Genomic DNA, 14926 nt, shown 5'->3' with positions numbered 1-14926 from the left:
TTTTACAGAAATTAATGAAACACTTTTGCAAAAAGCTTTAATATAAATGACAAAGGCCATCAAACAGTCAAAGGGAGTTAGGTGTCTCAAAAGACCATTTTGAGGCAAAATACAGGTAGAAGCAGGAGTATATGAATATGAAGAATGCTTCACTCTTATAAGCAGTATTCCAAAGTAAAGGATGAATGCAAGGCCAACAGATTGATCTTCCGTGCAAAAAGGCTGGGATAGAAGGGGTAAAAAAGGACAACAGAAATACAGAGAAGGCAGGTTACGGTGCATATTTTCTTGATGTTACTGAAGTGGGGTCTGTTTGATTCACTGTGTAACTGGTTCTGTAAGTTATCTCTGGCACCAAGCAAAATTAGTTGCTTTGATGTCAGCAAGAAAATCATACGAGAATTTATGGTGTTATATTATCATAAAGCTAACTGCTGATGATGATTCAGAGGCAGGATGAAGAACGAGCCAGATGTACTTTAATCAAACAACTGGAAGTAAAGAGGAAGTCCTGTTTCAAACTTCCAAAAGGAAGAACCAGCAGTAGGCACTTGTTGAAACAGGTTTAAGGCTGCAACATTTCAGAACCTGAAAGGCTAACTTAAGGGGGATTAAAAACAAAATTGAAATCCAGTATATCGGTACAGCAGCACCATCTCAATCTTCCACAATTCTTGATATTCAGATTAAATATAAACAGAATCAATGTGGATGGCAGCTCCATCACCTAGCAGGAATATATTTGCATACATAATTCTGGAACAAAGCACTGAAACATGGCCACTGAGGAGCCAAAGGAGATTTGGAAAATTTGTTGCATTCAATTATGTCACTCCTAGTTAGAATATATGCACCTCATTATAGCATAAACACACCCAAGGAGTAATACATAAGCCAAAAAAGTTAAGGTAATATCTTAGAAGACATAAGAAATCTTTTCTTATATTGTCTGAGGCACTGCCAGCTGCATTTGTCACATAATGTGAAAGCATTTTGGAATCATTTTCCAGAGTATAAATCATCAGATCCAAGAAGGTGGAAAAATTAGATCAGATCACAACTCACCGGCTGCAGTAATTTCAGGAGCTGTGTGAAATTTTAGATTTCATTGGTAACTTGAAAGTCAATTCCTGTTCACTGAAATACACTTCCTGACTGCAATCTGAATAAGTCTTATTTTCCACATTATGAAGAGACATACAATGTTTGTGGCTTCTGTAAGTGTGCATGTTTTTAAAACAACACTAGATTATACTAGTAATTAATTTTTTTCTAAATTCAAGAATCCTGTAGGTTGCCGTGTAATGTAATAGACTGCACAAACCCACCAAGCTCTTTGAAGAGCGCTTGCATTATCCCTGAAAGCTCAGGCAGTTCTCATCTTTCATTTTAGTGAAATGTTTAAACATACCTTCACCCTGCTCAGTTTAGATATACGTCTATATCATTTGGTTAAACATTCTATGTTGGTTTGGGGCTAGAGCTGATTTTTCAGCTCTAATTCCTTTTCTTCAAACTGAATTAGACTTATAAGATTGAGTGAAGCACACTGTGTTATTTTATATCACCTGGTATTTGTACTTACAAACAGTATTTAAAACCCCTCATCTCTGTGCTTCACAGAAGGTGCATGGAAAGATTTATGTTCTTTGCTCCTTCCAGTGGACTCATGGCTCTCCCTACTGGTTTTGATAACAGCCTGCAAAGATCCTTCTGTACTTCATCTCTGTTAAAGTAACACAGGAGATCTCTAATTACCACAGCCAACAACCGCATAAATCAATGCATATGTATATGTCTTTATAATCTAAACCACACTTGATGGCTCTGAAACCAATTCTGTGTTTAAGAACTTGTCATCTTTTCCTTGGTACAATTATATACACTGATGTTACGTTAAGTAAATGCTTCTTCATACCCTTTTCAGAGAACAGCTTTCTCATATCCCTGAAATGACAAGTAAACACAGTTCAGAGGTATCAGTAGAAACAGAAAGGTGACTGACTGTATTTTAAACATGTTTTTAAAGTTTGATTCTGGGAAGTTTATATGAACTTCCAAGAGGAAAAACGTAAGAAAGTGTTAGAAAAGTACAAGGTGGTGTTAGCTTGCAGTCAACGAACAATCACTATTTCTTACATCAGAGGCAAACTGAGATTCCAGCTCAAATAATTACTGTCAGCATCACATCATTATATGAAATTTCTGAGACGGAGTAACAAATGATACTATGAACAGCAGGGAACAGTTTGTTCCTCTTGATTGAGATTGTGGTTGTATTTCTTCACAAAATAATCACTGACCCAACAAGAGTAATTGTACTCTTGACTTTGGTTTGGTAAGGAGGACAGTCCCTACAAAAAAGAAAGTGATAACTTTCGACATAATAATCATTAACTGGTTTACTTCAGATGAAAGAGGTATTTGGACTTATGTATTACTATGCCACTGAATTCCAAAGGACAGACTTAAATAAAGTAACTGTGGAGAACTACTGAAGTACATGAACTGAAAACCAGGATAGCGTCATTTGTTAAGTCAATGGTAGAAAGGTGATTTAAAACCCAAATAAGAAAAATGGAAGATAGACTAAGTGGGTTAATCACCAAATCTTAAATGTTGAAAAATGAAGTCAAGTTATAAAAAGATCAAGAAGTGGAGAGACTATAACGAACAGGAAAAGGTTGACAAAAAACCAGGAAGCACAGAAAGAATTACTAAAAATCAAGTTAAACTTTGTAAAGTATACTAAAACAAGGTGAAAATCAATAAATAATTTTCCTTTCCTAGTAAACTAGTGATCTTTTTATATGATTACATGACACATATTCAATAGATGCATATTCACTTTTTTCCCTATTTCTGATTTGCCAACATTTTTTCCATTTTTCTTTCTTTCAAAACTTACTCAGTTACTGCATCAAATACAGTGAGACCAGATTAACAGGTCTACAGTTACCATAAAAATATTTTTTTCCACTGATGCATGGATATAACATCCATGAAAGCGTGAAGAACCTGGCATTAAGTGCATTTATTGTAAGACACTAAGATAATGGACAGGATAGAAGGTAGGGGAGTGAGACTGCTGGTGTTCTGCAGAAAGAGTCTTGTGACTGATTGTATTTAGTACTTTCTCTAATGACTCTGTCTCAGAAATGTAAGCATGTGAAAATGAAATCTAGTAATAACAAAACCAAGGATTGGTCAATAATAAGAGAACTCTCATAAGGGAAGAGGTGAATGTTCTTGAAGATGAAAGGTCTAGTAATTTCATTAAATAATATTTTTCAAAGTGAACGGCGTAACAAGAATGTAACTTGATAATTATACTTAATAAAGGTCTGATTCAAATTTCTGCTATAAACCAGGGCCTCAGAAGGAAAACAGTACAGGAATTCATGGATCTACACCCACTTGGAAACCAAAGTTAGCCCCATCTTGAGGAAAAGGTACATGTTCACTTAGGATGCACAAAAAGAATAGATGCAAGAAAATATGGCATTAATGATAGGGTATAGGGAACTGGTGAGATTTTTCTCTGGATCTACATGCCCAGAAAAGATTTGCCAACACTGGGACAGGTACACAGGTTACTAGAATGAGCAGGGATATGGCAAATCTGTTTTACAAAAGGAAACTGCAATGGTGAGGTTTGATCAGCCTGGCATCTAGACAGCATTTAGCATGTATATCGTGCCTCTTTCCGATATCTCTGGTATCAGTGAAGGATGTGTAGATACACTGCCACACTCTTTCCTGGTCTTCAGAGGAAAGGGATAGTACAGTCAAACACTGTCACAGAACAAATGTTGAATGCTCACTGTTGATGAATTTCTGTTCCTTACCATCACAAGACTGAAGTTCTGTATTTAACTTCTAATTAGCTTTTAAGATGGAGTCTGGAAGATTCATGAATGGAATTTTTAGACATGTTTTCCTGAGAGAGCAGGGATTTGAACAGTTTCTACTGAGGTTGTTCCCAGCATCTAGAAGCACCTTCTATTTAATAAGGTGACTTCACCATTTTGAATTAAACAAACATCCTGTCATAATCTTCCTCTATAGTCACAGTCATGTTCACTGTGAAGAACAAAAGAAGACCCAGCAACCCTCAATAGGTTCTCAATTGGCATCTCATCTGAGATGAGTAAAAAGAGAGGCAGTCTGCACCTGTTCATCCACATGCTATCAAGGCTCTTCCCATCATCTATTCTCACTTGTGTTCATCAAAGATTTGCCATAGTTACTCTCATTAATACCATCAGTAAGCATGACAGCTGTCAGCCTTTTACCTGGTGTTACTTTGACCTTATGTCAGATCTTTATAGAAAGATTTCCCTGTTTTTCCAAGGAAATGCCAAAACTGGTTGGAGAGGAAGAAAATAAAGTATGAGATTTGCAACACACTATGATGCAGTACAGGAAATTATTTACCATTCAGGAATGAAGACAGGTGTGATAGAAGATACAGAACCCTCTTGTGTTTGGCCAAATATTCATTTAAATCAGGACTCTTCCTGTGAATTGTCCCTTTCTGAACCAGGGAAGTCGCAGTCAACTCACTCATTCCTAGTACTTGCCTGTGCTGTACCACACCTTTGGCCATTCCTTTTTGTCTTTTTCTGAACCTTTTCTAGTTTTGGCAATCTTTTTGAGATGAGCAGACTAGACTTGCCCACAATATTCAAAATGCAGGTTCTTTCCTTTTTGTCATAGTACAATGGATGTTCTCTGATTTGTTCTCTCATCCTTTAATAATACTCTAATATATTTTTAAATTACATTGAGCAGATGTTTTCATGGCATTATACACTATAATCTCAGAACATCTTTCCTGTATTTTAATGGTTAGCTGAGAACAGATTGTTTTTTCTCCTTTTCATCACTTAATACTTATCTACATTAAATATCCTCTACCTTTTTACTGCCTAGTCATGGCATCCTGTACATTACTTCTGTTCTTCTTCAAAATTGACACTTGTCTCTAATTCCTTGGTTAATATCTACTAGCAAACTTTGTCATTGCACGTTTTATCTCTTCTTCCAGGTCATCTGATTCTCCCTAAAACTGAAAAGCCTGGGTACACTATTATAATCTCACGTTTTCTAAGTGCTCTTTCTAGAATAGCCTGATAATCTATTGATCACAGAGGCTTTCTGGCATGCTTATGGACATGTAAGTTGATTGCTTTGCTCTCTAGAACATATTCTAGGAATAAACTAATGAATCAGAAAGTGCCATGATGAATAAAGTGTGCAACACAATACCTTAAATGAACAACTTAAATGGACATTTTGAAGCAATTTGAACTGATATTCCTAATTTACTTGGTACTTCATACATTTCTTTCTCAGTACATGCTTACTTTTTTCTTTATTTGTGATGGATAGAAAGACCATTGTATCCTTTTTAACCAGTGTACATCTCATCTGTGTAATTGACCTTTAACTGTTTCCAAGATACACAAAGAGAAATGCATTCAAACAGAAACATCACATTCAGCCTCTTTTCAAAGTGGAAATGAAATATATTCAATTTAACTCTTTCAATTCTGATAGATTTCACAATCAGAAACATCATCTTTAAAATACCAAGTCATACGAATCAAAGGCTCAGGAGAGGAGTTGTTTTAGTATGAAATCTATCATTTTTGTATAATAAAAACTTATTGCCAACTGTACTTAGGTAAACCATGTAATGGTTTAGATTTCTACTGTTTAAAATAGAAGTGGTATTATACTCACAGTTTGTGAAGACTGTTAAGTCCAACAAACATTTCTGGTGTTAAGCAACCAATTCTATTATTTGAAAGGTCCCTGAAACAAACAAAAAAACCCATGAAACATTATATATGTCTTATTCATGTGTACACCAACATAGTCACATACAGCATCTTTATTTTTAACATGAAAAACGAGAGAGAAAATATTTTTCCATAATGTAATATAACTGAATTAAATAGATTTAACAACTTTTATATTCATATTATTGACTAATATTCCACAATTAAAGACACCATACTGGAACTTATAATAATTGCATTAAAATGTGATTTTATGTATGTAGTAAATAAAATTAAAAAAAATAATAATAATACATTTCCAATACAAAGGATATTCTTAATCAAAGTTACTAGCACCCATTTGTTTACTTAGAAAAAATACTATGTATTTTTTTGCATGCAATATCCAGCCAAAAATCAGCACATTTTACATTGACACATTTACATTGACACATTTTACATTTACATTGACACATTTTACATTACTGCTTACTAATGTATCATCTCATTGACAGCATCCTTTATTGCTGAAGAAATCACAGAAACCAGAAGACAAGTAGTTTTTCAGCTAGTAAGAAAGTTAGTCTTGATAAGCACTTGGCAAGCCCTTCTAAGAGCAATACTGTGGCTGTCTCAGCCCACAAACAGTACAAGGGATTATGTTCCATAACTCTTGTCTGCCAAAAGGTGAATGGATGCTTGCTGTACAAGTCATACATACAACATAAAGTATAGGATACTTACAGGAAAGAGACAAAAGTAGGTATCAACAATTATGCTGTGATAACAACATGAATCCTGCTCCTTGGTGCATTCTGAACTAGTGTTTAATTTTTTGACTCAAATTTTCCTTCCTATCAAGTATTTTTTTAATAATTGGAGTAACATAAGAATTTCAAATAATTATACATCCATTAAAATGTTAAATTGATCTGAATATATTTTTTGTTTAGAATCAGTGGTAGTCTTCTGATTCTTTTGTTACATTTTGCACATTCCCTATTTTTCTGTGCTTGCATGAGAAGACTAAAGTAATCAAACAGGAGAATAGAGGTTGTGGTTTGACAAATCCAGTTATTGCTTTCCTGGAGACATATCCAGTTAGCTAGAATGTGAAGGCAATATCTTTAGAATTCACTACAAAGTCTGCTTCTATCAGACAAAGAATATAGTGTTATACAGTTAAATGATGAAACACCACATTAGAATGAAAATATTTCTTAAATGCTTGTCAAGGACATTAAGTAGGTAACAGCTGAGAAAACAGTGTGGAAAACAATATAGTGCAATAATTGCATATTAGCACTATTAATTAAGTTTTCCTAATGAAAGCTACATAGAAAACCTAAAAATGCAAGTTTAAGACAAACACACATAGTTTCTATTAGAAGAGGTAAATATCTTTCTATTAGAAGAGGTAAATAGTAAGCAAGGGCCTACCTAGAATTCTTAAATGGGTAATGCTTTATTTCTGTCTATGCAAAGTTTAAACATGTATGGAAGAAACGCATCACTGTGTGGGGCATAATTTGGGTAGCAAAAGTAAATTTCATCTATACTATTCAAAACAAGTGCATATTTCTCTAAGGAGGCATGCAGTAAAACAGTATGTTTCACAAAGCAAAGACTACATCCCCTTTTTCTCAAAGTTTATTTCAAAGAGTGTTATTTTCACAATAACTTATATGGCGGTGGCTGAAATCTCTGTCTTGTAAAGCATGTTTTCTAAAAAAAAAACAAAAATAGCAAAAAAAATGACAAGACAGCTCGCTGCACATTCCTCCACATTAATATATGTTATATTAGGCATAATTCAATTCGTAATGTACATAGCTGGTGTTCTTTTTTAGCAGTAAGACATTTAACTTACTAATGCTGACTTGTAAAATTTATGTTGGAGAAAACAAAACTCTCTCCTGTTGAATGAGCAAGTAGCATAATTTTAGTGCTTCATACATTTTCCATTTTCAATGTTGTGTGTACCTTTTTAAGTAAATCCTTGAAATAATTCAGTTTGTCTCTCAAATACAAATTATAACAGTTCCCCAAATAATTCACAGAAAATACTTTGATGTTGACAGCCTGCAATTTGTCTGACTTGCCATAGCCTTATCTCTTGCAGTTGTCCATATCACATCAGCTTCTGCTATTCACAGTATCATTTATGTTTTACATGTGAAATAAGATGGGAATGTAAAGTACAGTCTTAAAGTAATCATCGTATTCAGCATTCAACAGGAGTTTAGCCTATTTATTCCTTTTGCTCAGCTGTCTGCTACCCAACAGTTACACAGTGAAGGAGAGCAGAGATTTTCTTCTTTATCATGAAACTCCATCAATTTGTAGCAAACATGTGAGTCTAGTAATGAATTGATTCCTGTCTTGAGATTGTTACTCATTCATATCAGTAACAAGGGGTTTTTGAGATCTAGCATGATGAATGTCAGTGTTGCCATTCCTAGTTTGCTGAAGAGTCTTTTCCTCTCACTTTTGCCAGTGCTCTTCCTCGACCTGTCTCTCCTGACCGACCCAAGGCTCCACCTGTGCAATCTTCAGATGTACAGCCCATGGCTTGCACAGGTTTCCTGGTTTTCCCACAAGAGGTCAGGGTTGTGTCATTAGAGTGTGCGGCCAAAGCAATTAGCACTCATTTTGATCATTTCAGAGTGGGCAAGAAAGTTTCAACCTAATGTTCTTGTTTGCATCAAAAATGCATATGCTACTCTGATTTAATCATTATTATGTCATTTGGTTTCTATGCAAATGCACTAAGACTTAGTGGTTGGTGTTAGAAAATACTGATACCTGTATGATGAGAGATGGAAATCCTTAGCTTAGTTTGTGCAGTGTTCCCTGTATGTTGCAGTTAGGGAATTTAACCTCAGAGAAAAGAAGCAAAAGAATTTGCGAATTTATTTTCCTGTGGATTTGCATTCCCTCTCATCTAAATCTTCCCATCCCATGAAAACAATTCCTGTTCTCTCATAGTTTTTTCTCATCATACAAAAGACGACACACACAATGGCTAGGCAGATTTCTGACACGTGCTGATGTTCTGGTTAGCTAGTAATTGGACATTTGGCTGCTGTCGCTTGGAAAATCATAATTAAAAAAGGGTTCATCTCACTTTTCATTTAAGCTGAGCAAAGTAAGGAGGTCTGCAGTCCTCGTGCATTAAAAGTAAAAAGGCACCCTTGTAGGGTATTAGTAATATAGATATTGTTACACTCTAAAAACATAGTTTAAAAATCAGCCAGAGCTTTTAAAATACTATGAGAACATTTTCAGAGAGAGGAATGCAAGAATGATGGACAGGGAATATAAGGCATAAGTCTTGCTTCCTTAGTAAACCATGCTAAAAATAAAAAATACCAAGCAGAGTGTGAGAGGTATAAAAACAGTAGACAAATTCTAAAGCATGACGAAGTTTCCTTTCTAAGAATTTATTTTACAGACCTGGTCTGTGATAAAAGTAAGGTAGCCCTTACATAATGAAAAAACTTAGTGTAGCACAAAGCACTGTTTACACATATTCAAACCACCTAGTTTTGTTTCTGATTAATGCCTATAGTGATATATTATCTGCTAAGTCATTAATTAGGCATGGTTTTTTTAACTTTGTAGATATACTTGTTAGGATGTTTGTTGGAGACCAAACAGGCAATTTTAAATGGGAAAAGGTAAAAAAGAAGGAAATGGGAAAAAAAAAAAAAAAAAAAAAAAAAGAAGGGAAAGAAGAAGGAGGCATGGTAAATTTAAAAAGCACAGTATGTGATTTTCTATCTTGCTTGGTGGCATATTTGAGTTGCCCAAGGATAGAAATGTCAATACAAACACAATTTTCAGAATAATTCAAATGGAATCAACACTTACAGGCGCTTCAATTCTGAAAGTCCATGGAAGGCCCCTGGCTCAATTGTGCTGATCAAATTATTCTTCAGATCTCTAGAGAGACATAATAGGAGTAGCAATTAATTTTCACTTTACCTACTATACTACTGTTATACACGAGTAGTGTGAAATGTAATGCAATTCTAACCTTTATTTGTCTTAGTTAAAACCAAGAATAAATTTCTTTTAAATAGTAACACCGAAAACATTACATCATTTGCAGTTTATAAGAACATATTTTTCCAAGTAGGATGGTTAAGTTTAGATGTTAAAAAAATATCTGCTTAGTACTTTTCAAAACAATCTTACCAGCCATTCTTGCCCCAGGAAATATGTTTTAATCAATGAGTGAAAAAAATAATCAGTCAGCAAAGCAAGAGACTTTTAGTTTGCTTATTCATTGTGCTGTGCACTTTACACTTAATAAATTTCTCATTTCCACCTAATGTAGGCAAAGCAGCTGTCATGTGAGACATAGGTCAAGTTTCTGCCCTGAAATACAAGCAATTTCCCATATTTGGCAGATAGGTTGTTCATTTTGCACTTGGTAACAATCTAGAGGATCAGTTGTTGCGCAGATAAAGAATATTTCACTGGCATTAGTAATCTCATCTGTTCTTGGCACAGTACTTGGGGCCATGACATTGCTCTCAGCTCAGTTCCCACAGCGGCTGACTACTGAATTGTCCCAGGACTCTGTGGTGTGACCCCAAGGAAATGCTTTCAGTTCAATTAGATAAGCAGGCCTAGGAGATAAATCGTGTAAATTCTTGTAGCGTCAGTGATCATCATCCAACAATTTGCAATTCATAGGGAATGACTGATAGTCATTCCTGTTTATCAGACTGACCACTTCCAGCACATTACAGCGCATACACTGCTTGACTCCACCAAAGTATGGATGTATCAACAGCCACATGAGTCATCTTCTATTTCACTGCAAATAAAATGCACACTAGCTAAAATCTTGGTTGCACTGACTGTGATTGCCCTCAATAGGGCAGAGTTCTATGCCAAATGTTTAGTTCACAGTAGATAACATTATATTTTACTTTCAAAGTCAAATTCATAAATATTTATGTATTTTGGTATTCATTTTTGCAGATTTTCTGAACACACTTCCAAAAATTTGTGTGTCATACTCATTTCATTTTAGTGATGATGATGTGTGATCTGTCCCTAACAAAGATTTCAGTCACATCCTTAAAGGTCAAGTTCAGCTTTCAGCTTGCAACATGCAATATTCAGAGTCCTTACAGAGGTGATAAGACATTCTGATTGCTTATGTACAAGATGTTTTGTCTGACATATATGAAACATAGAGCTATCAAATGCATGGCAGATGAAAACTGCAATTTTGACGGAGAAAACCCCTGGAATTCCTTATCATCTCAGTTTAGAAAATGTATCTAGATATCCAGTAGCTTTGGCTGTAAAATCCTAACTGTCAACAGGGTTCAAGACAATCACTTAGCATTTGTTAAAGTCTACTCAGCTTAAAGTTTACGCTGCACAATTGGCAAGGTATGATACACAAGTATCATACAAGTACAATATGGCAATGTCGCCTGTCCAGTATTTTTCAATTGCCATTTCTCCTTTGTTCCAGCTTGCTCTATGTAGTGCTTTCATCATTATATGTATTGTTCCTTATCTTGTGACATTATTGGAAAAAAAAAAAAGCAAAGGACCAGGAGAAAGGTAAGAAGGGAGTTATTAATATTTAAATAAATTTGAAATCAAACAATAGGCTATACTTTAAACCTTTTTAAAATGCGAACACTGCAAAGCATACAGATTTAATTATTAAGAGTATCTGTGATTAAATAACTTATCTGAAGTTACAAGAATTCATAAAGCTAAGAAATAATGTTAGAAAATTTTTAGCCATGCATGTCTGAAAACGAGTGGTTTAATTTCTTAATGGTTTTACCCTATCTGGTTTTACATATTTCAAAGTTCCTCTTTTTCTGTTGCTGTTTTCACTAATAAACCATTATCTGTTCATTATTCAAATAAAATAAACTTGATAAAATATGCCAGTCTCAGTCCACAACAAATTTAATAGATATTACAAGAACTTATTAAAACTGTAGCAATTATTCCAGTTGTCCAGTACTGATGTAACTCTTGAACAGCAATGCATGAATGTATGCATATATTGATACTTTAAGCATACGAATTACACAGCATAGGTTATTCCTGTTCACCTGAGCCACAATGGCAGCCCCTCACTTGTGGCTAAGGTAGTGAAGACCATAAAATCCAGAAGTGCTTTCTTTTCCCTGCTGCTGTGCAGTATGGAGTATGTCTGCACTGCCTGGGAAAGGGAGTGAGTCAGAGCCTCTGAAATTCCCCATAATCTCAAGAAAACAGTAACACTCACCAGTGGCAGGGAGAGAAAATGTAACGCACAAGAGGGGAGAAAAAAATAAGTGTCAGTTCAGGAGACAGGTAAAGGTGCCAGAAAGGGGTAGAGCTTGGGCAAGGACTTTGATGGCGACTTGAGCATTCACAAGAAAGCTGCACAGTCTATGACTAATTTTAGGCACAGGTCTAAGCTCTTTCCTTTCTCTTGGAAATCATGTAAGCAAAAGTATGGCAGAAATGCTGACATCAAGGTTGATGCTTGCACTGATTCTTATCTGGCAAAGCAGACAACAACCCCATGGACGACACAGAGAAATTAGGGGTTACAGCCACCCTCCTACGGGTATTCTGCCCTTCTCCCTATTTCCTAATCCAGGCAAATCAGATTTCTTCCTTGCTCTGTCGTCTTCTACTAGATTTGGATGAAAGATTTGGACAGTAGTTGATGTAATCACAAATGAATTAACAGAGGATTATGTTTGTTATAATGAAAACACTAAGAATCAGAAGCAGCTTTGTATTTTTCAAAATTTTGTGGTTAAATATTTTCATCTTAGTTCTCTGGTACCTGCAGCAGCTACTAGATTAACCTTTCTTCTGCCTTCATCTGGTCAAGAAATCGTGACAATTCCTTCAGATACTTAGAATTTTCCACACCCTCTCATAAAGAAAATGGTTTGTACGAAACTTCTGCAGTCCCTTCTCCAGAGTCCCATCAACTTGCAAAGACAAGTCAGTATGTTTGGTAAAAGTTATTCTACGTCAGTGTATTTTCCTTTGGTGGTTTAGGATGAGGCCAATGCCTCATATTTTTTTAACCTTCAAATACTCAATGCTAAACAGTTTGATCTACTGTGATTCTGTTCACACCAAACATCTGGGCTTAGCTTTCTTTGGGCAGCACTACCAACACCGTCTTCATGAATGAAGTGTAGTTCCTTTTGCTTGTACAGTATGTTAAATATGTAACTACTCACGTCTAAGGAAGTTCTTTAACTTGCAAAGTCCACATCGAAAAGATGGAAAGGACATTGTTCTCATCACAAGAACTTCTGTAGCCTTTGAACTTAAAAGACAAACAAAACCCTCAACCCCATACTACAGACCCTTTGGATGTATGCTGACTTACCTCAGGATTTACACCGGGACACATTTGAAAACCACTTAGAGGCACAGTTCAGAGAAAATATCCACATTTTTAGGTAGGGGAACCTGACGATTGTAATAATTAATTTTTATATCAATTACCCACATTCTGTGTTAACTGACAACTCATCTAAACGCTCTGCAAGTTCTAATTAGGTGATCATCTCTTATAGCCAACAGTGGTAACAGCTCTCAACAAAGAGAAAAGACTCAGTATGAATGGCAAACTCTTGGCAGTTGAGTTTTAATGCCAGTCAAAACAACCAAGAGGGCAAAACAACTTTCATTTACTGAAATCCTCTGTGTGCTAGTTTGTGGAAACTCTACTGTTTCCCCATAACTTGTAACCACATAGGAAAAAAACAGCATAATCTTAAACTATCACCTACACGAAGAAAAAAGGCCAGTTTAACATTAGTAGAAGCCAGAGCATTTCATGGAAAGTGTCCATCAGTTGTACTGTCCCAAACAAAGACATCTGGTTTCCTTATTTTGGAAATTACACTTAGGTAGGTCATTTTAGAAAGGATATTCTCAGAAAATTGTAGATGATTATACTGCCCACAATCCTGGGACTTTCTTACCAATTAGTATTATTCCGTAATGTTTCCATATACCTCTGGCCTAACAAAAATAGGTGCTTTCTTCCTTGTTTCCTTGGAGACTAAAATGTCATTGAAATAAATAAATGAAATTATCACAACTGTTAACCGCTTACAATTCTTTATTCTACATTAGAAGAATCTGTTTTCTTGCCTCTCATTTGTATTTGTTACAAAAATACTTTTACTAAAATATTAACTTCTCCTATTTTCTAATCTAGCAAAGAGTTTGTTATATTGAAGCCTTATAGCAATGAGTATCAACTTTCACTGGGCTAAATAAAGAACCCAGGGTAAATTTGGTTTTATGTTTACATTTTTTCCCCAAGAGCTACTGCTGAGGTTTGGCACACCAAGCAGCAGCCCAGCCTGGGCCACACACATGCACACACACATATACACCATGCAAGTGATCTCTATCAACAATCAAAAGTAAAAAAAAAAGGAAAGAACCTTTGTATCATAATATTGAATGACCACAGTGTGACCCAGTTAAAGTCCATAAAGAAAGCATTTTCTAACTAACAGTTATGGTTTTGCATCATTTCTGATGCAGCATTCTAACTTTAAAGTATCTATTCTGAATCTGAATGACGTGTCATTAGTGGTGTGGGTGTATATATCTAGTGGCGTGACCTGAAAATAAATCAAAACCAAGTGCCTTGCACACATACAGATAGATGGAAGCTACATGAAGTTAGCTGTAGTCATAACAACTGCAGGACTTGTACCAAAGCTGCACAGCTGCACAAAAATAAAATACTACAACATTTATTGAAATATGTTTCCCCTAATCTTACTACAGTTGCTAGATATACTTGCTGCATGGTACTCTGATCTTCACTAGACCTGAATAGTAAAAAGAACAATTTAGCACGGACTATGTTATCATTAAAAAGTAATCTCAAATGGTTACAAGTAAGTTAACAGAGGAGAGGTTTTTTTTCAGTTAGAGGTGTGAACTTACATAAATTACATACAATAACCACTAAACACTGTCTTCCTACATGTATGTGGAAAATTTGCATTTATATGCAAATAATAGTCCCACAGGTAAAAACACTCAAGGCTTCTTATTACAAAGCATCACAAGCTGCTGGGAGCTTATCATTTTGCACATTAATCTTTAAA

The 14926-nt window shown here is 35.3% G+C and overlaps 1 protein-coding gene across 1 annotated transcript in view; it reads right to left on the bottom strand.

The window, feature by feature from the left end:
• LOC135990990 (adhesion G protein-coupled receptor A3-like) overlaps positions 1-14926 on the bottom strand; it is a 272534-nt gene that overhangs the window by 168340 nt on the left and 89268 nt on the right. Inside the window, exons 3-4 of the mRNA XM_065639202.1 lie at positions 9660-9731; positions 5749-5820 (exon numbers count right to left, since the gene is read on the bottom strand). Of these exons, the coding sequence (XP_065495274.1) occupies positions 5749-5820; positions 9660-9731 (144 nt within the window). The remainder of the gene's footprint in view (positions 1-5748; positions 5821-9659; positions 9732-14926) is intronic.

The sequence above is a fragment of the Caloenas nicobarica genome, chromosome 7 (assembly GCF_036013445.1).
Source record: "Caloenas nicobarica isolate bCalNic1 chromosome 7, bCalNic1.hap1, whole genome shotgun sequence".
In the NCBI taxonomy this organism is placed as follows: Eukaryota; Metazoa; Chordata; class Aves; order Columbiformes; family Columbidae; genus Caloenas; species Caloenas nicobarica.
Note: the sequence above shows the minus strand (reverse complement) of the source record. Positions and strands in the feature narration are given on the sequence as shown.